Source organism: Mauremys reevesii, linkage group 3 (assembly GCF_016161935.1).
Source record: "Mauremys reevesii isolate NIE-2019 linkage group 3, ASM1616193v1, whole genome shotgun sequence".
Taxonomy (NCBI): Eukaryota; Metazoa; Chordata; order Testudines; family Geoemydidae; genus Mauremys; species Mauremys reevesii.
The window spans coordinates 66281514-66304583 of NC_052625.1; the positions used below are offsets into that span (position 1 = coordinate 66281514).

The 23070-nt window shown below is 38.5% G+C and overlaps 1 protein-coding gene across 1 annotated transcript in view; it reads right to left on the reverse strand.

Moving 5' to 3' along the window:
• BIRC6 (baculoviral IAP repeat containing 6) overlaps positions 1–23070 on the reverse strand; it is a 296285-nt gene that overhangs the window by 257175 nt on the left and 16040 nt on the right. Inside the window, 9 exon segments of the mRNA XM_039531866.1 lie at positions 3089–4483; positions 7714–7772; positions 11345–11505; positions 11590–11812; positions 13155–13237; positions 14734–14845; positions 17357–17550; positions 19517–19654; positions 21962–22143. Coding sequence (XP_039387800.1) covers positions 3089–4483; positions 7714–7772; positions 11345–11505; positions 11590–11812; positions 13155–13237; positions 14734–14845; positions 17357–17550; positions 19517–19654; positions 21962–22143 — 2547 coding nt within the window.

A 23070-nucleotide genomic window follows, 5' to 3' on the forward strand; every position in this document is an offset into this window, starting at 1 on the left:
CCCTTTTAGCTTTCATGATATCAAGATCATTGCCAGGTGTGCTTACAGGAAGCCATCAAGGCATTATTCACGAAATGCAATTTTTCCCTTTATAAAATGTTTTGAGACTAAGTTAAGAACTATTTGTAAATGTTAAATGAATTCAGTCTTAATGAAGCTTCAGAAGGACTCATTTTTCCCAAAGCTTAGGAAAGTTATGAGAAAAAATTTCCAATAAGAAAAATGTAGAGAGAGAAATGTAGAGTACTTAAAGTGTAGATGGTCAAAAAGCCATGATTCCACAATCAAGAAAGAGGACAACTTTGCCTAAAAACCAACCCTGGTTCAGTGGCAAAGTGAAAGCAGTAATTAGAAATAAATCAATGGAAAAAAGGGAAACTGATAGCAAGTCAATATAAATTAGAAGTTACGAAATACAGAAAATTGATATGGGAAGCTAAAAACATTGGGGAAAATCCATAGCTGGCAGTGCTAAGGACAATAAGGATATTAGCAACAAAAGAAGTTCTAGCAATTGTATAAGCCTAGACGGAGGTGGTAAAATTATTGTTAATGATGCAAATAAAGCAGAAGTTGTCAATTATTTATGTTCCATATTTGGAAAGAAGCAGGATATCCTTTTATCACATGAGGATGTGAATTACTTTCTAGTACATTAGCAATTGAGGAGGATGTTAAACAATGTCTGCAAGGGATAAACATTTTTTAAATCAACAGACCCGGATAACTTGCACCCAAGAATCCTAAAAAAGCTGGCTGAAGAGATCTACAGCCTGCTGCTGTTTTGTTAATAAATCTTGGAGTACAGGGAAAATCCAGAAGACTAGAAGAGTGGTAATGAAGTGCCAATATGCAAAGAGGGCAAGCTGAGGTGAGCCAGATAACTATAGGCTACATCAATCCTGGGCAAAATAATGGAAAAGCTGATTCAATTAATAAAGAGTTAAGAGCTAGGAATTTAATTAATGCCAATCAACACAGTTTTATGAAAAATAGGTTGTCACACAAACCTGATTTCATTCTTTGATTAGAGTGCAGGTTTGGCTGATAAATGTAACATACTTTGACTTAGTCCTGCACAACACTCTAATTAAAACACGAACACTACACAGTATCAATAAAGAATACATTAAGTGTTAAAAACTGGCTAATCTCAAAAAGCAGATGTCAGTGGGGACTCATCATCAAATTCTAGTGGGATTCTGCATGGATCTGTACTACGCCCCAACACCATTCAACACTTATCAATGATCTGGAAGTAAATATAAAATCACTGCTGATAAAATTTGCAGAGGACACAAAGATTGGTGGAGTGACAGATGAGAACTAGGCAGCCACACAGAGTTATCTGGATCACTTGGTAAACGAGGCCCACTCAAAAAAAAAAAAAAAAAAGCGTTTATATTCAGCCAAATACAAGGTCAGACATCTAGTGGGCAGAAAAGGCAGACCACACCTATAGAATGGGGCATTGCATCCTGGAGATCAATGACAAACTGAAACTGAACTCCCAGTGCAATGCTGTGGCAAAAAGATCTAGTTTAATTCTTGGATGCATAAATACAGGAGTAGTGAGTAGGAGTATGGAGAAAATTTTACCTCTGTAGCATAGACCAGGCCTGGGATTGGGACTTTACTCAGCACTGCGGAGACCAATAATGAAATACTGTGTGCTGTCCATACCCATAAAAAGAAGAAGTTGAAAAATTGGGGGATGCAGAAAACAGCCACAAAAAATATTTGGAGAAAATGCGCGACAGTGAGAAATAAAGGTCTCAACCAGTTTAGCTTATCAAAAAGACGACTGAAGGTATGTCTACACTAGAAAGGTAAGTCGATCTATATTAGGTCAACTTACAGCATATCACTACCCTCCTTGGGTCAGCGGTACACATCCTCACCAGAAGCGCTTCCACTGACCTAGAAGAGGCAGTGGGCTGGCAGCTCCCTGCCAGGAGCCTAGCTGCCCACAGGCTCGTGGCAGGCTTCCCACCCCCTGCTCCCCGCCAGGAGTGGGTGGAAAGCCACCCTGGGCTTCTCACCCTGGCTCCCAAGCTGGGAGCAGAAGCAGAGTCCAGCTGCCCAGCTCTCCTGGGGAATTATCAATACACTGCGTGCACCTAACACCAGCTGATGTAAGAACACAGTATCTATACAGACACTGGGTCACCCTAACTTCATTGACATAAGCCTTCCGCCGCTTGTGGAAGTGGAGTTACTATGTCAGCGTAGTAGGGCACTTACATCGGTGGGAGCAATGCTGTAATGTAGATACTGACATAATTAGGTTGATGTAAGCTGCCTGACGTCAACCTCTGTAGCATAGACCAGGCCTGGGATTGGGACTTTATTACTGCACAAATACCTTCATGGGGAGAAAATATTTAGTTGAGTGAAGAAAGAAAGGTGTAACAAAAACTGATGGCTGGAAATAAAAAACTGGAAGTAAGATAGATTTTTAACAGTGACGGTGATTAACTACTGGAACAAACTACAAAGGGAAGAGGTGGATTCTCCATTTTGTGAAGTCTTCAAATCAAGACTGGATGTCTTTCTGGAACACATGCAGTGTTGTTAAAGCTGTGTCTGTCCCAGGATATTAGAGAGACAAGGTGGGTGATATATCTTTCACTGGATCAACTTCTGTTGGTGAGAGAAGTTGGTCCAATAAAAGATACTACCTCATCTACCTTGTCTTCCTGGAACATATGCTTCAGTCAAACAAAGTTATTAGGTTCAACTACAAGGATAAGGGATTGGAATTTAGTGGGCTGCGATACAAAAGAGGTCAGACCAGATGATCTAATAGTCCCTTCAGGCTTTAAACTATGAATCTATGAAGAACAGAATTATCAATACACTGCGTGCACCTAAAACGTACATTCCAGTTTTAGAGATATCACCTAAACTTAAAGTGTGGAATAGTGCTAGAACCAGAGGGTGAATCTGAGAACATCCTCAATATACAACCCTCAAGATCATTTATATGGTGCACTTTTGTAGTTCTGAAACTCAGTCAACATTCTACCACATTTAACATTTGTCATTTTATTATAGCGTTTATCACTTTTTGAAAAAAGTATCTTACCTTTGGTGCAAGCACACAGTCTGTCTGTGCCCGAGCAGTAGATCACAGAGACAAACATATCTGGTTCCTCATCGCCCTCCTTTTTAGGTGGCTCCACTTTGGCCAGAATTTCAAAGTTCGAAAGATCTAAAATTTTTACAAATCCTCCCTGAGTAGTTATTACCAGGTGCCCAAGAGTAGAGATCTCAGATTTTTTCTCTCTCCCATTACCATTCTTAGGAGTTAAATGTATTTCTTCTACAGGCTCCTCACACTCATCATCTCGATTGTCCAGTATATCTGGTGGGAGCAAAATCAGTGAGGTAATTGTGTCCTGGGGGTCTTTGATATGCTGGATTTTTATTGGTTCCTCCTCTAGAGTCACTATTCTAGTGGCATAGTTCATTTTGTAAAGCACTAGATATCCACCACTAACATTTCTCTGCTCAGGTTGAATTATTAAAGGCGTTTGTACATCTGCTGGTGACTCATGCTGGATCACACTGATATTTGTGCCATTCACAACAGCAAGACTCGACTCTAGTTCACCCTTTCTTCTGTTACATAGTGCCGAATTTAATTTATTTAAATTATTCAAGGCCTCTACTTGATTTATTGCACTCAGGGATTCAACAGGGCATGTCCGTAGTCCTACTAACAAATGAACTCCATCTGCACAAGGAGTGATTGAATCTACACAAAGGTTCTCCTCCTCTGCAAACTTAGGCAGTCGCAGGCACTGAACCAATGTCCCAGGCTTGGGAACGAGAGAGTTCCACTTATCAGAGTCTGGAGAAGTTAGATTGGCTGCTGCATCTGCAAATTGTTGAATATAAGTCACAGGTGGATCCTGCAACAGCAACTGTTCCTGACTGTCCAGCTCCATCTCAATGATCTGTGGAACTGTAAAACCATCATCGTGTAAACTTTTACTCATAATATTGTTCATCTGTGAAAAGATTTTTCCTGCTTTTTCATCAGACTCCTTAATGCTGTAAAGAAGCAATATTGGTAAAGTCCTCCTTACCAGAGGGGAATTCAGTTCTGAATTAGTGCAGGATTCATTGTCAGTTGATCCCTGCTCTGATACACTCTCACCTCGAGTCCTGCTTAAACCATCCAGTGATCTCTGAGAGTTAATACTAACAGGGGAGGTAGCAGGTGATTTGTATGTTAATAAGCCCCCAGCTAACAAACAAGGAAAGGGAATGTTGTGTTGTTCCAGATGCTTCTCCTTCATCTTTTCACTCTTACAGTTAGCTAGACAGGGATTTGCCCCAAGTTCCTCTAGATCCTTAACTGTGTCTTCAAGCACATTTGCAACGATTTCCCACTGAAGTTTCTCAGGCTGCTGAAGAATGCTCAGGGCTGTTACATCAAGGCTCACCTCCATGGTTTCTTTTTGTGATGTATGCCCTTTAGAACAAACAGTGCATTAGTAGATACTTGGTTTAGGTTGTGGTGAATTATATACAAGTATAGGTTATAGACTAATTCTATTACACAGAGAAATGACTCAATGGTTGGTTATCTTCAAATATACAGAGGATACAAAAATGTGACATTTCCATATGTGGGAAAGGAACTACAAACATTTATTCCCCAAAAGTTAACAACTGTCCTTTAAATAATTATGAAAAAACTCAAATCAGAATGATAGAGGAAAAGAAACCGAAGACTTTCCCAGCAAGTCATACTTACCTTCCTGAGCTGCTGTTCATACTGAACCTTATAAGCCACTCAAGTGGCTCTGCTTTACACACACCAATACCCCCTCCAGCTACCTAGACAGCCTAGTATGACCCCCTCAGAAGGGCAGACTCAACTCCCACTCCTAGCTGATAAACCCATGCTATACTACCGCCATATTTTACTGTTCACATCAGCTGACAAACCAACCAGCAAAACACGCCCCCCCAGTATTCCTAACTACCAGTCATAAGATATGAAAGAACCACCATCAACGCTGAAATATAACCTGGTCTAATTAAACTGGAACAATGCAAGGACAAAATTTTTAAAAAGTGACTCAGAGAAGTCACAGAACCTTTGCATTATTTAGTAAACATGAATGATTGCAAACAAAAGTCATAGGTTGATACCAGACCAGGAAGAAGAGGCTGAAACACAGCTGAAGGAAAATAACCCTGAGATTCTTCTTTTCTAGCATTTAAACTTGAAGATCCAGATTTCTACACCTCAAGTCTACTCCCTTGTTCTTATGCATTATGATATAGTTTAATTACATGATCACAGTTTTCCTGCAAGAACCCTATCTCATTCAGAGTGCAAACTGGAGAATGTAGAGCGAGTGAGGCAGTTCTATTCTCCCTCCCCACCCTGTCCTTTGACATTTCAATGAGGACCCCGACCTTATGCACTTTGCACAGAAAATGAACAGGTCTTGCAAAAAGCAGTTGTGATCATTTAATTAACTATCAGAATACATCTATACAAGCTAACAGAATTAAGATTTAGGGGGCTGTCACTTCCCAACTTTCAAGTGTTTCCCTTCTAAAGCTTTAACAATTTTTATTTAATATAAAACTGATAACTCTTTTTTGCAAGATTTCTTCTTCAAACAGTACAAAACTTGTTCGAAATAAACAGAAACTTTCTTTTGCCTCAGTTTGAGAGTTTTTTTATTGATAGTCATGTAATCAATTTGTGTTGTTCAATAAAGATTGTATTAGATAGCAAAGTCAGATAAACAAAAAGGAATATGCAAGTCACATTTTTGTAAAGTTGAGTTTAACTACTGGCATTACCCTTCACTTTAAAAATTCAGCTGCAGTAAGTTGATCATGGCATCCTTTTTGCTGCTCACCCTACTACTCTGCTTCAGATGGATACCATTCCCAGATATTACAATTATACATTTAGTGCACCTCTCAGTCTTAAAAGATGGTCCCTCTAAAATGAAGCTGGGTTTAAACTGAAGTTTAAGGACAGAGAAATTTAGCCTTCAGAGATGTGAATGTGGTACCTTTCACAAACACTGTTCTATCCAAAAACTCTTGGAAATTCAAGGTAGCTGTGGGTATCTCACTTCTGAATTTCCTGACTTTAGACTTTTTAAGTTTGCTCTTCACTCCTGTCCTACCTTATTCTCAATTTACCAACACAACTGAAAATGTGTGTAGCAGTGAGTTTACTCTTCTCCTCTCTTCTCTACCTTCTTGCTTTTTTCTATGAAACAGCATGCAAAATGGCATGATATAAATAAGTCAAACTCTGAAAGACATCAAAGTTGTTAAAATTAATGGAGATATACCTATCTCCTAGAACTGGAAGGGACCTCGAAAGGTCATTGAGTCCAGCCCCCTGCCTTCACTAGCAGGACCAAGTACTGATTTTTGCCCCAGATCCCTAAGTGGGCCCCTCAAGGATTGAACTCACAACCCTGGGTTTAGCAGGCCAATGCTCAAACCACTGAGATACCCCTTCCCCAATGTTTGCTCATTGTATTTTCTTCTTTTCAAATAAAAGGCGCTAAAGAGTATTTTTTTAAAAGTATAGTTTTACATCTCAATCTTCACTGTAGCAATACTACAGAGGGCAAAAAATGTCAACTACAGTCAATAGTCTATTTCAAATTCTTGTTGTCCTTGTCCAGCAACTGTTCATTTAACCAGTGATGTGTAAAAGTTATAATAAAATAAAATGAAAACAGACAATGCATACAAGCAATACAAGAATAAAAATAACAAACCACGTACAGACTCTAGTAAGGCAAAAGAACATGAAGGTTTATACCTACTGGTGAGAAACATCAAGAAACAAACCCAATAACCTTTATAATTCAATATAGCTTTTGGGTCCTTAGTAATTTTGTCACTATGGAAAAAGATTTTCACAACTGAAAGTTACTGTGCAACTGCTAAAGCTGACATTTCACATTTTTATTTTAAGTCTCCCACAGAACTATGTATTTCCTCAGTTCCAGAAATGGGACGATCCAGACCCAAATTCAAACTATCAATATTTTGCTTCCTTTTTTACTTTAGCTTAAATTTTATGTGTCTTTTTGGTTATATGAGCTATTCAGATCCTGCATTAACACTTTTCAGATGCTACTTTCATACAGGACTGCACATTCTTCCCCAGTGACAATTTTTTTCCCCCCATTAACACATTTTGAGAAGAACTTGAATGCTATTTTGACATTTAACATCCTTCCAGTTTCATCTAACATACAATTTCACTAGCTGAATGATAATTTCTTATTTTCAAATGCCTAGATCTAACTTCATTTAACTTTACATTACTTCACGGTCATAAACCCCAGTTGATTATGCTACAGTTCTAATGCTTTGTGCTATTTAAAATGTGAACACATTTGTATGCCACTATTACTTTTACTATTAGTTCTTTCCACAACAAAAGATTTGTAATGTTATTTTAACTCCTTGCCATGGGATTTTATGTAAGTGAAGTTTATGTTGCCATTTTACATTTTCTCCAAAGCTTTAGCTTGTCACAGACTAAAGTGTGTACGTTTATTGTAGCTGTAAAGGTGATCCAAGCCTATATTTTCATATATACGTGCAAGAAAGCAGAGTTCAAATTAACTTCATTTCCTAACCCACAAATCCTTAAATTCCTAACAGATTTTTGCATACAGTGTTCAAAAATATCATACCCACCTGTCACAGATTCTGATCTGGAATGCTCTTCACTGTCCGAATCCTCCAACAGGTCATCACTAAAAGCACAACACAGCTCAATGAGATTTTAAAACGTGACAGCTGCACATTTGCAATCATGGATTATACACTTTGCATTTACTCAGCCTCTATACATCAAAGATTGTACAAACTTTAATTCTCACAACGTTATGAGATACAACAGGTTTTATGCCTATTTTAAAAAACAGAAACTGGGGCACGAGCAGGCTGACAAACTTGTGCAAGGTCATGGGCCCAGCTAGAATTAGAATTCAGGGTTCTCAATTCCTATTCTTATGCAATAACCAACAGATTACACTCCCTTCAGAGTAACAGAAGTCATTCAATGAGATTTCGGTAGTAAAGTGTTTATACTACCTCCCTATTAACTAAGTATTATGCTGTACCATGTCCAGAGGGCAAGACTGGGATGCTTTGATTATCTGAATTCTCTTAGAGATCTTTCCCAGTACTGATGGAGTGGCCTCTGAGGAGCCAGTCGTCCAAATATGGAAAGACTGCAATGCCCTACTGATGCAGGTGAGCCACTACTGCTGACAGGACCTTCATAAAGGCCCTTGGAGCCATAGAGATTCCTAAAGAGAAGGACACTGTATTAGTAATGCTCTGAGCCTATAAGACCACAGAAGACTCTTGAGGGAGGGATGAACAATGACATGAAAGCAGGCATCTTGGAAGTCGAGGACAATAAGCGTCCTCTGGTGCCTGCGGATGCTCAAGGTAAACAAACCGTCTCGGGCTGCCAGCCGCTTATCCTGATGGGCTGGGAGCCAGGGTTTGCCAACCCCTGAATTACAGGGGCAGCTTATGAATGGGTCATAAAAATCTGCCATTTTTACTTATCCATCGGGGGGGGGGAGAGGGGTCAACTTATAAACAAACTGGCTTATAATCGAGTATATATGTAATTTCCTTCTTTGACAGGGTTAGTAGCCTAGTGGATAGGGGAAAAGCTGTAGACATGATGATATCTTAAAATTAGTAAGGTTTTTGACAGTGCCAACATGACATTCTCACAAGCAAACTAGAGGAATATGGTCTAGATGAAATTACTATAATGTGAGTGTGTAACTGGTTGAAAGACCATACTCAAAGAGTAGTTATCAATAGTTTGCTGTCAAACTGGGGGGGAACATATCTAGTGGGGCCCTGCAGGGGACTGGTACATACTCAGTATTTTCATTTATGGTTTGGATAAAGGAGCGGAGAGTGCTTATAAAATTTGCAGATTACACCAAACTGGGAGGGTTTGTTAGCACACTGGAAGATAGGATTAGAACACAAAATGACAATCCTGACAAACTGGAGAATTGGTTTGAAATTAACAAGATGAAATTCAATAAAGACAAGTGAAAAGTATTATATTTAGGAAGGAAAAAAAATCAAATGTACAACTACAAAATGGGGAGTAACTGGAGAGGCAGAAGCACTGAAGAAAAGAAACTGGGTGTTATTATGGATCAATATGATTGACTTATATTCAATGTACTGCAGTTGCCAAAAAAGCTACTATCATTCTGGGGTATATTAACGGGAGTACTGTATTTAAGACATAAGAGGTAACTGTCCTGCTCTACTCAGCACTGGTAAGACTTCAGATGGGAACCAATTCTGAGCACAACACTTCAGGAAAGAGGTGGATAAACGGGAGAGAGTCCAGAAGAGAGAAACAAAAATGATAAAAGGTTTAGAAAATCAAACCTCTGAGAAAAGGTTAAAAACTAGGCATGTTTAGTACTGAGGGTAAAAAAAGCCTGAAAGGGCAGGGGGACGGGACCTGATAACAGTCATTCAATACATTAAGGGCTGTTAAATTGTTCTCCATATCCACTTAATATAGGACAAGCAGTGATGGGCATAATCTGCAGCAAGGGAGATTTAGGTTAGATAAGAGGAAAAACCTTGTAACTATAAGGATAATTAAGCACTAGAATAGGCTTCCAAAGGAGGTTCTCCATCTTCGGAGGTTAAGAATAGATTAGATAAGCACCTGTCAAAGATGGTCTTGGTATACTTGGCCCTGCCTTAGCATAGGGGAATGGACTAGATGACCTCTTGAGGTCCCTTCCAGCCCTACACTTCTACGATTCTTCAAGGCACCGGAGATAGCTGGAGTGCCCATTGCTACAGGGAAGAGACCTGTGGCAAGTCTGGCAGGGTTTGAACCCGAAGACTTAAGCATAACGGGGAAAAGCCATAGACCACAAAAGTTGAGGAGTTAAATTCAGTGGGGGCCCCTCCATGCGCAAAATGAACTTAAAACAAAAAACAAACAAAAACACTAAATAAAGTAAATAAAGCTAAAAAGCAAGAAAGTGGGGAAACAGATAGGAAGCAGTGGACACCGCAGTTGCTCCATGTCAAGCCTCAGGCAGTAGAGAAGGAACTTAAGCAGTGGCAGGTCTGTGCCTCCCTATTGCCCACACCTGGGAGCACACAGTGCTGCACTGGGCAGGCACAGACACTGTTTATAATCTGCTGTCAAGAGTGCACAGGCACACACACATCCTATGTGAAACACCAATAGGGATGTATACTTGAAGATGAATTTCAGTTAAAAAGAAAAATAAATTTCTGCTTCCATGCAGACTAGGTATTGCTTTCTGGATCCCCTGAAGTTGAGTGAAAATGTTTAGAAAGGTGACAGAAAATTTCATCACGTCACCCTTCAACACTCACTTCCCCAGGAGCTCTCCATCAATGATTGTTTTATGGGCACGAGAGAAAGAAAGTCTACATTAACTTATGATGCTTGGATATAGTGATAAGATCTCACGGAATATAGAGATGTATTCATTGTGAATACATGCAAGGTTTTTTTGGCAACTGCCATGCTTCCCTTTGCTTGATATCATCTCTTCAGTTTGCATCAAGTCATAGCTAGCAAATTGAAATGCCTCAGGACAGGGATTGTATTCACTTTGTAAAAGGCCTCGCAAACATATGATTCTATAAACACACTGCTTATCTTGGTTATTAAATATGTAAGGAAAGAATTATAGTTCTTAGTACTTCCATAGTAATTTGTACTTTAGAAGCACTGTACAAACAGATTGATAAAACATGGAAAAGACAAGGTCTGGCAGCTCTTAAATAATTTTACTTGATTTCAAAGCATAACGATTAGAAACTACACCTTCCAAAAGCTTTAGAACACTTGCATTTAACTATTATCCCATATGATTAAAATGAAGATCTATTCTTGAAACTTAAGTTCCCCCACATTATTTCTAGCTTTGTGCATCACAATATTTCAAGCACACTCTGATAATGCATCTTTTCTATCTACAAGGTAAAAACTGCACACATTAAGACAGGTGAGGAAAGTATTTTAAAATATAACTGGGGCAAAATATAAGCTTTGAAAGAAAAACAATCATTCACCAGACAGGATTCCAATGACACTTTTACATCACATGGCAGTCCATAAGCATCACCACTCCACATTCCACTCCCAACTCCATGAATAAGCAAATGATTAATCATTGACTTTTGCTTTCTAAGTGTGAATAAGTTTAATGGCATTTCAAATCCATTATCCAAGATAGAACATTTTTAAAAGATTTTTAAATTTGCAAGGTTAGCATACCTGTCTCCTTCCAATTTTGGTATATCTGAGCAGCTAGAGGAATCTTCTAGCCATGCTAATGTTGGTCTCCTTGAGTCAACCCCTGAGCTCTGTTCTCCTGACAACACAAGCTGTTGAACAATTGCTGGATCATATGCATTGATCTCAAACTTTAAGTGAACCTAAACAAATAAAAATGTAGATGTGTACATTGATTTAAATCTGACAAAACAATTACTACTACTGAATTCTTAAATAAGATGTACCTTCATAAGTTTGGAAACATCCCATATGCAGATCTTTCCTCGTTTTGTTGCTGCAGCTAGAAAGTGAGGGCAACTTCCTGATCCAAAGCAGGCTATCCTGTCAGTGCCATCTGTGCAGGGAAACTGTGCTGGACTTGTTGCGAGTGTGACTGAGAGGGGTACATTCTGTGTGTGCTCACCTTTGACAAACGGGCAGTTTGGGGAATGTCTCTCATGTTCAGACCTTTGTGCATTAAAAAAAAATAAAATATCAAAATGTTGGCTTCTCCTAGCAGCAAGTTTGCATTAGAATACCAGCTACTAACTATTAAGATCAATTTCCATGGTTGTGAAGACACTATATACATAATGCACGAGTAATATCTCAACCTGTAATAGAGTTGAATCATACAAGAATTAAATTGTTTTAACCAGAGCATAAGAATAATGTTATTGATCCTTAGTTTGTGGTTATTTCTCAATAACCATATTGTATGAAATGCTTAAAGGAATTCCGTGTATCAAAATGCAGGGGGATTTGCATACACCATTAAGAGAAATAACCATGAAGTTATCATGACAACTGCTGAGCTCTGACTGGCTACTAATGTCCAAAGAGCAAGCAGTAAGATGCTATAACAAGAGAAAAGATTTAACTCAAGAGTACATATAGTATCACTGCTTTTAATACCAGATTTCATCTTTATGTAGCTTTAGTAAGTAAAGTACTGTGTTCAGTCCTACATTTCTCCCTACAGAAAGGGACATTGAGAAGTGTAGAGTCTTAACCAATAAAAATAAAAAAAGCTAGTAAGACAAGTGTGAAAGATTTCTGAATTAAATTTGTGCAGTAGGTGGAGACACCGAAAAGAATCATAATTCTTTACTAACACCTGACAGATAGTACCAAAGAAGAGAAAATCATCAAGTGTAGTAAAAGAGACAAATAGGAAGTAAAGGGCTAAAATTTAAAAAAAAAAAAAATTCAAGCTAGCCAGAAAGTAATTTAGAGAATGTGACAATTTAAGACAGATTTAAGACAAAGTTAGATCAGGCACCTAGAAAGAGGTAAAGAAATGCACTCATGCATACATTTAACAAGTCATTTGAAAACTAGTGAATCTTTTATTTAAAGGTGTTAAGATCCAAATATTCAAACCCATTTGCCTTATCACACTTTATATCAGTAACCTCATCAACTGACACAGAATCCTTAAATCAAGTATTTACAGGTGAAGAAATTTTAGGTAAACCTAGAGTGTCAGAAGAAAGACCATTAAATTTTAAAGGTATTCCAAATGAAAGAGAAAAACCAAGAGCTTTCACCAAGCGTAGTTTCATTCTTTTCCTGTATTATAGGTAGTGCAATAAAGTTACTTAAAATGTCAGGACAGTTTGCATTTAAAAAAACTGGTATTTTTGGGGGGGAATCCATTGCTTCAATACTTTCTAAATACAAATGCATAAGAAGAACTCAGGCAAGGTATGTCTACCACAGTGCTCCACTTAATTTTTTTTTTAAATCTAATATGTTTTCATATCATACAGAAAGCAAAATAAGTCTCACGTTCCACATTTAGACTCACCAAGGTTCATCTGTAGGCTCCCAGCACACCAAACACACACTGCAGGTAAAACACATGGCTCTGTCATCTCCTGATGAAGCAGGCTATAAAAAGATGAGAGGGAAGTAGTTTTGCATCAATAATGTCAACATACCAGTTTGAAAAGAAACAATTTAACCAGTTATTTGATTCTTTTTGTATATACTGTAAACTTTATTTCTGACAGGAAGATTTAAGCATTACATTCATATGTCGCACAAAAAGTTTAGATAGCAAGAAGCAGTATTTTAAATTGAAAAAGTGTAACACTATGCTACTAGGTAAAAGAGACTGAGCACTGCAAAACTCCTCTGGCCAAGCCATTGGAGATAAAGGAATATCAGAGATGATGCTAGGTCTCAAACAAGAAAGAAGAGTAAGTAATTTTTGGTTGAAAAAAGTCACACCGCTGTACGATACAAGACAGCTGATAAATAACGCTGACATTTTGTTAACATATCTGCAAATTTTTTAAATACAACCTCAAAGACTGGGGAATGTTAAACTATCTGCTTAATCTGTTAGAGTGCAAATATTCCATTCCATTTTGTCTCATACAAGAACTTAATCTCCATACTTAACATTTTTCCCTTTGTTCCCCAAGTCATTAAAGTACAGTATATCTAGGAAACATTTAAATGCAACTCCATGATATTTCTCATGATACTGCATTTGTTCTTATGGACACTTGGTTGAAAATTGCTAGCAAGCATGTAGGGTCTAACAGTAAAGAGGTTTTTTTAAGCTGCCTTGCAAAACATACTTAACTTTTAAGTGCATTTAACAGGCTTAGTAGTTGGCAAATAATGCTGATTTCAGTGGATGTAAGCTAGACTTACAATAAACTAAAAGACCTACTGTACCACATATGGATTTACATAATGAAGGCTATCTGTAAGAAAGTGCTAGAAACTTAAGGGAGTTAATGAAAAGCATGGGGAAACAACATTAAAAAAAATGTGATTATATTTAACCAATTATTCAACTAGCCCTAGATGTGTTTGGACCTACACCACATTAAGGAAAATTTAAAATGTTAGTCCCATTAAATCAGTGTAATTTAGTGAACAAGGAATTCAGATCACAAACTTTTTGCTTTTTCTGCCTTATGTAAGCTCTCTCTTCATAAAGGAGACAGCTTTCAGTTACACAGAAATTGGTCAGTAATCTAGTGATATGAAAATAATTAATGTAATATACATGATTAACAGAATTTGAGTAATTATTTTTGCCAGAAATATAGATTTAAAAAAGTGTTACATATATGGGAACTCAGATCATTATCCTCCACTGATTCTAGTCAAAAAAGAACTGACCTTGGAATAATTCTGGGGACAGCCTCAATGCACTGAAAGCACGAGACACCTCCTAGCTAGAAAGTGCTCAATTACTTCAAAATTCTTGAGCTAAGAGTTTCTGCCTGATCGTGTGCTAGGAACCGATCCAAGTATAGGAACTCATTGAGAAGTTTATCTTGGAAGAGCATTCATACCTTTCCTCTGTATCTTAGTGTAAAATATGGCAATAATGTATTTATATCCAAAACACATCATCTTTTTACCTGATGATAGAACCCAGCTTGAGCCATGGGATCTGGCTGCGCCCACCTATACCCTACATGAGGCCATGAGGTGAATGTCTCCCGTCTGTTAGCCTCACTATACATCAAGGACCTATAAGAGAGAGACATTTTATATTATCCAAAGTGTCATTTAGAACAATATTAAATTACTACAGGCTGTACAAACATCTAAGAAAGCAAATGCCATCAGTAAACAGATAAAATTAAAATCAAACTAAATTAGTTGTAAAAATGGCTATCAGGAAAACTATGGGAAAGGATGATTTATCAACATTTGGATTTCAGACTATTTCTTCGAACAAATTAAATATGAGGCAATACATACATGATCAATTTCAAATGCAGGAATAAAGTTTGAATGTACTGTAATCCACTATGCACTCTTCAGCCAGATGGCAAAGAATAAGCATTAAACACTATCAAAATTATTCTCCCTGTCTGATATTCAAAACCTATCTAACCCCTAAAAATGAGGCTTAAAACTATCAGAAAATCCCACTGAATAATCTTTGCTACCAAAACTAGCCCAGGATGCCAGGGATGGAGATACATACTTTGCAGTATCCAAAAGGTCATTATTTTAGCTCAAACTTAACTGAAGTTATGCCAAGTCCATGTAAGACAATATGCTACATCATAAATACATTGTATGCTACAAATACTAAAACAAAACTAAAAATTCTCAATTATGCAGCTGAGGTTACATAAACCTTTATTCGTGCTAAAGTAATGAAGCCTGTATCTTTTCTAGTTTCCACCACTGTTTATCTTTTCAGTATGTTCCACACATGGGTCTTAAGAGGATCGAGAACTGTATAATACAGTGGTCCTAAACTTTTTGGACCACTCACTAAGAGACTCAATATCATCCCATAGTGCATCATATTCCAGACACCTTTGCAGATTAAAAGAATTGTACTATGGTGGGAGCTGGTGCTGCTGAATGGAGGACTGCCCCCACCTCATCACCTCTCATTCTTTAGAGTTTCAGGTGAGAAAACACAGCACTCCTGAACAAAGTTTCAGCTCCCCACTGCCTCTCCCCTGACAGAGTCTATTCTGCTGCCAAAGCCTTTCACTGCAGCAGGGAAAGACACTGGCAGTGGGACACTGTACTGCTAACAATAGCAGTGTAGATATGGGAGGTACTGCTTGGGCATGTAGTGAGCCTGTGTAAGGTATATATCCTGGGGGTTCAGGCATGTAGGGTACTCTACTCACCTAAGCAGTGCCCCACTGTCTACACTGCTATTTATATCCATGCTAAATAGGTGTGCAGTGTCTGTACTGTAATTGTAGATGTACCCTTTTGCTTAACATGCTTGAAACATGAAATTATGAAACTGGGAATTCAAGATACTTTTATTCCCATCTCCAAAAATCAGTCCAAGGAGTTTTCTGCTGCCAAGTGAAGACACTAAATAGCTCTTTATTTGTGAAACTGTAGTATAAAAACAGTATTGCAGTATTGTTGTGCATAAGAATTAAGTTTGGTGGTCTATTCTAGGTGTATGAGCGAATGTATGTGCTATGATGTTTACCAAAACACATGTAAACGACTCTCATAACACTTTTCAGAGTAGCAGCCGTGTTAGTCTGTACCCGCAAAAAGAACAGGAGTACTTGTGGCACCTTAGAGACTAACAAATTTATTTGAGCATAAGCTTTTGTGGGTTACAGCCCACTTCATCGGATGCATGCAGTGGAAAATACAGTAGGAAGATGTGAATACACACACACACACACACACCATGAAACAATGGGGTGTTACCATACAGACTCTGACAAGAATGATCAGTTATGGTGAGCTATTACCAGCAGGAGAGAAATTTTTTTTGTAGTGGTAGTCGAAATGGTCCATTTGCAGCAATTGACAAGAAGTTGAGAGGACGGGGGGGGGGGGGGGGGTGAGAATAAACATGGGGAAATAGTTTTACTAACACTCTGACAGCCACTACATCAATTTGTAGTCATATCAACTCAAGCTGTGAACTTGGGAGATTCCAACAATATAAGCAGGACCTGGAGAAGTTAAACCTTGCAGAGAAGATTAAGAAAAATATAGGTGCTGAGGGAAGTGGTTTTGACACTTCACTCCAAATAAATATCAATACAGAAACATGCCAAAAGTTATTAAGCAATGGCCTAAAAAAAATGCAACTATAGCAACCTAACTGGCAAGCAGGTATCAGTTATTCTCTTAACCCTAATGAGGAACTGCTGGAATCAGGAAAAGATCAAGTGATAGCCAGGCAAGCGCAGTTTTCTCCATTTGCTGCTGAAAAGAAAGTGCTGGGAAGGAAGCATTTATACTCTGCAGGGTATGGCACACAAGTTTAAGCGCTAGGGGAATTCAACCAGTATTCCACTAAGGAAGTAACACTCAGGAGTGATAAATCCACAGAGAAGCAGTAGTTTTATTTAATAATGCCAAAATTTGTAAAAAGTCATTTACACTAAACCTTTACACATTAACCAGTTTCTGCATTCCCCATTTTCCTTTTCTTGCAGATGGATAAATCCAATTTCTCCTTATTGAAGAAATCTGAATCTACTTTGATCCAGACAAAAGAAAAATTTAATGGTGAATTTTACAATATACCTGTCCACAGATCGACCAGGTCCCACGCCAAGTTCTGGTCGCGCACTGGGTAAGAGGTAAGATAACCTATCCATCACAGAGGAGGCTACAGGTAAGGCAGCAATATTTTGATTTATCTTCTTAAGTTCATTTACAATGGCACTGGCGACAGACTTCAATACATGATGAGAAAGATGGAACGTAACTGTTGCCCACTGAATTAAGAAAAAATGTCCAAGTTATTACAAGAAATTACAATACAAATGTTACAATACAATACAAGTGTTTCACCTGGAAATCAGAAACAAGAATCAAGAAATACTAATGTCTAGTCTTGTGTTTAATTCTACTACAACTCAAACTCAAAAATATTTGTTCAATTTTTTTTAAAACTGCAGCTCATGAAAAATGAGTGCTTTTATTAGTTTGTAATCTCATTTGATTATACCACTCAATACTGCACATGGCAGCCAAACTCAGCAATGTGAGCTCTAAAAATGCCTCAATTAAGATTTTTTTTGTGGTGAATTATAATAAATAGTTGAGTCATTTGAGTTATAAAAGCAGGAAAAACATGAGAGATACCTTAAAACTTAATATGCTTTTTTATATCCCAATTTAGTTCTCGGTCAGAAGTGTCTTTAATGTCTGAAGAAATGTATTTTACAAATAAGAGTGCTGAAATTATACAGTTGCTCTGTAGAGTTTTAGTGGGGATTTTTAAACCACCACTTGTTCGCAAGTCTTTGGAGGTCAAGTTTGATGATGCCTACTCAGAAAATAGTTTAGAAATAGAGATCTGATATTTTTATAAACTTTTTTCGTTAAAAGTTAAAGAGGCAGATCATCCTTTATTTAAAACTTCAGCTTTCAATACTGTATTCCATTTTGTAGAGAAATCAGGAAAGTTGTTAGAGGACTAAACATCTGTCCACTTTTAAGTGTAAATTGGTATGCCGACTGCTAAAGTAAACTGCAAAACAATATGGTTTCTGGTATTATGATACAGAATATAGAATTTCAACAAAGGTAACTAACAAGTACACCGAGTTTCCATAAATTCAAAGATTACTCAAAATGCACCAATTTTAGGAGAGTCCAAAGGTTCCTTTGGACACTTCACTTGTAAATGTACTCTTATGCTACTTTACCTAGTTGCTGTGTGCTCCACATACTTGCAATCAAGTGCAAATTAAACATAGTAAAAAGACCCTGATTGGTTAACAATTAACTTATCAACTTGCACTGAAGTATTAACTTATTTTCTGTGAGGATGGATATTATACACACAAAATATTTACCCTGTCATACTGTTTTAGTATGAATATATAGTACTATAGCCAGCTATTACTGTGGCTCTTTTGGGTAATGTTGATTGCTAATTTGGCTCCTCAACCACTGAGGTCTGAGTATCACTGCAATAGAGCATTTCATACTGAAGCAATAGCCCCACCAGTCAATCCCTGAGAACAGCATGTTAATCGACACAAATCCCCTGGATTAAGACTGAAACACTACAGACCAACCCCTTGTCAAAACAACTTGGGCAACTTGGGCAAAAAAAAAATTACAATTAAAAGTTGAAAAGAAGTGTTGTATCGCTTTACCCATTCTGTTGTCTGTTCGTTCTGTATTTTGACTGTAAACTTTGGGGTCTTACTGCTTGTGAAGAGCCTAACCTATGGATGCTACATAAATATTTATTTTATATTGCTGTGAAGAGTTAACCAATTTTAAAATCTTTGCCTAACTGCTTTCAATTACATTTTGTTGTTGTTGCTGAGGAATTGGAAGGCTTTTTTCTTTTAGGACAAATCCTGTTACACTGTAGACAAGGAAGTTTACAATTCAAACTCATGTCTCAGAGGAACAGAAAGAATGAATTTTATACTTGTTAAGAAAGGAAAGCCATTCTAGGAAGACTAGTGAAGCTGCTCAGACCAACTATACTATTAGATTAGAATAGACTTACAGTAACTCCTCACTTAACATTGTAGTTATGTTCCTGAAAAATGCTACTTTAAGCGAAATGATGTTAAGCAAATCCAATTTCCCCATAAGAATTAATGTATAGCAATTCAAAAGTGACCTATAACGCCCTTAAAACATACAATGGAAATGAAGGGTCTTTTTTTTTTTTTTTTAGGAAGTGTTAGAGAATTTTGGAGACACTTTCTTCACCTTTGCAACTTTATGGTTTGCTGCTGTCTCATGTGAGGTATTTTTTAAGCCATCTTTCAGCTGTGTGATGAACAAGTCATATCCCTCTGTGCTGGAGACGTCTACCTTTTCTATGCAAGCACATAACAGTTGCTGAGCCTAAAAACATGTGGAAAGAAACAAAATTAATGTCTGGATACAGAAGCTACTATCCTGGAAAATTTAAGACTTGATGGATTCAGTATCTAGATCAAGGTATCAGAGACAGGAAATGTATTTTATTTGTAAAGCACATTGCACAGTTCCGACAGTATGCTAACGGGCCATCTTCTGAGGAAACTGTTTTGTCAGATCTTTCATAGTTTGGAATTGGGAAAAACAAAAATACTTCCCAATGCCATGTGCTAGCTTGCAGGCTGGCAGGTAGCTGAAGATGATAATTTAAAAGAAGCACTAGTTCCCAATGACACACACCGTGCCACCCACCTGGGGTGACTCCTGGGTTGCTGCCTACCAACCATTATTATGTACGTTGTTTTCACTCCCCAAAGAGCAGCAGACAACGGAAGCAAATCAATAAGAGTCTCCCAAGCTAAGGCTGCTCCTCAGAGGAAGAGCAAACTAAAATCCTCATGGCTCCTTATACTTCTTGAGTCTCTTCAGAAGATGAAAACGTATCAGCATATCGTGTGATGAGTTTAGAAAGAATATTTGGGAGAAAGGAAAGAGAGCAGAAAGCCTCACAATGCTGTCACATGCCAATGAATCACATCCAGTCTATTAGAGATGGGTACAAGATACAGAACCCGATTTGTATACGCATCATACCAAAAGTTAATAAATGTAGAGTGTGAGACTAGTGAAAGCCTAGGACAACAAGGGAATACGGGGCCAGCCATGGATGAAGGGACTCTTCCACCTGATCCCATGCTCTCTTCGGAATACCTGTTTAAAATTTCCTGGGGCTCTCTGGAGATGGTGTTACCACCTCTAATAATGAAAGGTAACTATGCCAGACTGTTCTTGCATTAAAATAGCATTCCCTGCTTTTTTCTTGGCAATAAGGCCCTAGACTCCCTGAAGCTGTTCCTGCTGATCGCCAATTCCTTCCCAAACAGTAGTCTTTAAAGAGAAGAGTCCAGACCTTGGAAAAGGGTCCACTACCCACTGTTTTAGGTACAGGGATCTTCTTGCTGAAACTGACACGGCCATGGAACTGAATATTGTTTGTATCACATCATAAGTGACACAGCAAACGAGAGCAGAACCTAGGAAAGGAAGTGTGTTGGGCTAGTCAGGCCTGGTCTACACTGGGGGGAGGGGAGGGAAGAGGAGAATCGATCTAAGATAAGCAACTTCAGCTACGAGAATAGTGTAGCTGAAGTCAACGTATCTTAGATCGACTCGCTTCACATCCTCGCAGCACAGGATCAACGGCCGCCGCTCCCCCATCGACTCCGCTTCCGCCTCTCACCCTGGTGGAGTTCTGGAGTCGACGGGGAGCGCATTCAGGGATCAGTGTATCGCATCTAGACAAGACGTGACACATCGATCCCCGATAGATCGATCACTATCCGCCGATACGGCGGGTAGTGTAGACATACCCTTAGGGTCCTCATATGTAGCCTTGACACCTGCCAAGCTTTTGTAGTCACCCAGAAAGCATATACGTTGCATATAATTGGCAATGGTAGCAGTAAACCTGAGGACTTGGAAAGCTCTTTTCAGCTTGGGCCTTTTCCTGAGTAAGAATTACAGTCTCATGTTAACACATTATCTAACATGTGCTAGCATATTTTGTTAGAGTCTAGCTTTCCTCAGCCAGCTTAGCATATGTTAGAAGTACACTGCACTGTCTACAATGGACTCTTAAAATATGTTAGCTAACGTGCTAACATCACACCTCAACTCCGAGTCTAGACAAGACCCCAGGAATCATCCTTCCATCGTGAGCTAGATGGGCAAGCTTCCTTCAAGTGGTATTCAATGACCAGGTGCTATTTTTAAATCACCTCTCAGGTAGGGGAATTTAGTTGATTAGTGGAGGCAACATGTTAGCCATTCATCCCTCTTTCCTTGTTCTTCAAAGCCTAGAAGGCACATGATTTAAGGGCTCCATAGTCTGGGCAGTGGTTTCTGGAATGGGTAGCAGGAGCCGCTGCTTGGTTGACTACAACAGAGCAGGAAATGGGTCCCTATCTCTAGTGATTGCTGGACAGGTTTCTCTTCTGAAATGCCTCAGCTGGATAGCAGGAGCAGGACAGGCTATGTGCCCTTTTTGTTCCCAGATTTTAGCTTGGACTATCCACCATCAAGTTTTGGTGGAGGGTAATTACTGCTTTATGGTGATTTACATTAAAATATTATCCCATTAGGCATGCAATCCTTTAATATTAAATTAACAACCCAATACTGTTTCATTATCTTTAGTATAGAGTCATTATATACTAACGATTGAGAACTTACCTCTGTAACTGGCAATTCAAGTTGAACTACATCATCTTGCTTTGAAACAGGTGTTTGCAGAGCTGTGTCTAGCAGCAAGATGCCATTGAGGTCTTTCCTACATCCGACTGCATAATCATCCACAAAGATAACTTTATCCACAGCAGAAATATATTGACATTTCACCCGTCCACCTGGTTTAGCTGCATGGGAAAATACAGAAGAAAATGCTATTACGAGAAGTAGAACTATTTAAAACAATCCAGTAAAATGTGTTTTGGGACACGAGACAAAAATTAGCTAAAGAATCAGTAAGTTAACGTTGAAGGGGAAGTCTAGGACTAGTTTTTTAATAGCTATATGATCAGATATCTTGAAGGCTATTGTGCCCTCTGGCAAAAGTCACTTTAAGATTAATGACACTGTTCATGTATTCTTGCCAAACAATTATCTATGACCATTTTAAGAGCTATAGTGAAAGCAGTCAATCAAGTCCTACTTTCAGTAAAAGTCTTAGTTTAGTTTATGCACGTATGTGGCAAACGAACACTTTGCATTCATTCCTTTAAGATGACGAGTACTTCTTCTTGACTGCAGGTCAAGTTAATGGTAGGAATTAAGCTGTACAGTGAAGAGGTAAATCAAGCTAAAAACTCAATAGCTCATCAGTACTCTGGAGATGGGTGAAGCCTCTCTGTGGCCAGAGGGGACCACCAGATCACTAGTCAGCCAGTCCACACACACACTATATAAAAATATATGTATATGTGTATATATCACACTTCACCAACAAAACTCAGCACCTGTACACCAAACCAAACAACCAAAAGACTACAGCACACAGGAAACTACACTATTATGCTCCACAGGCACAGAATAGGTGCACCAATGCTTGAGGCCCCTGCGATGGCAGGGAATTAATTGAGATACACCCAGATAATCCTGAAAAGTGACCTACAATCCATGCTGCAGAGAAAGGTGGAAAAAACCCAGTCACTGCCAACCTGATTTGGGGGAAATTTTCTTCCTGACCCCACATATGGTGATCAGTTAGATTCTGAGCAAGAATCAGACAGACAGCTAAGCACATAAGAGAGAATGCTCCATACCACCTCAGAGACGCAGCCCTC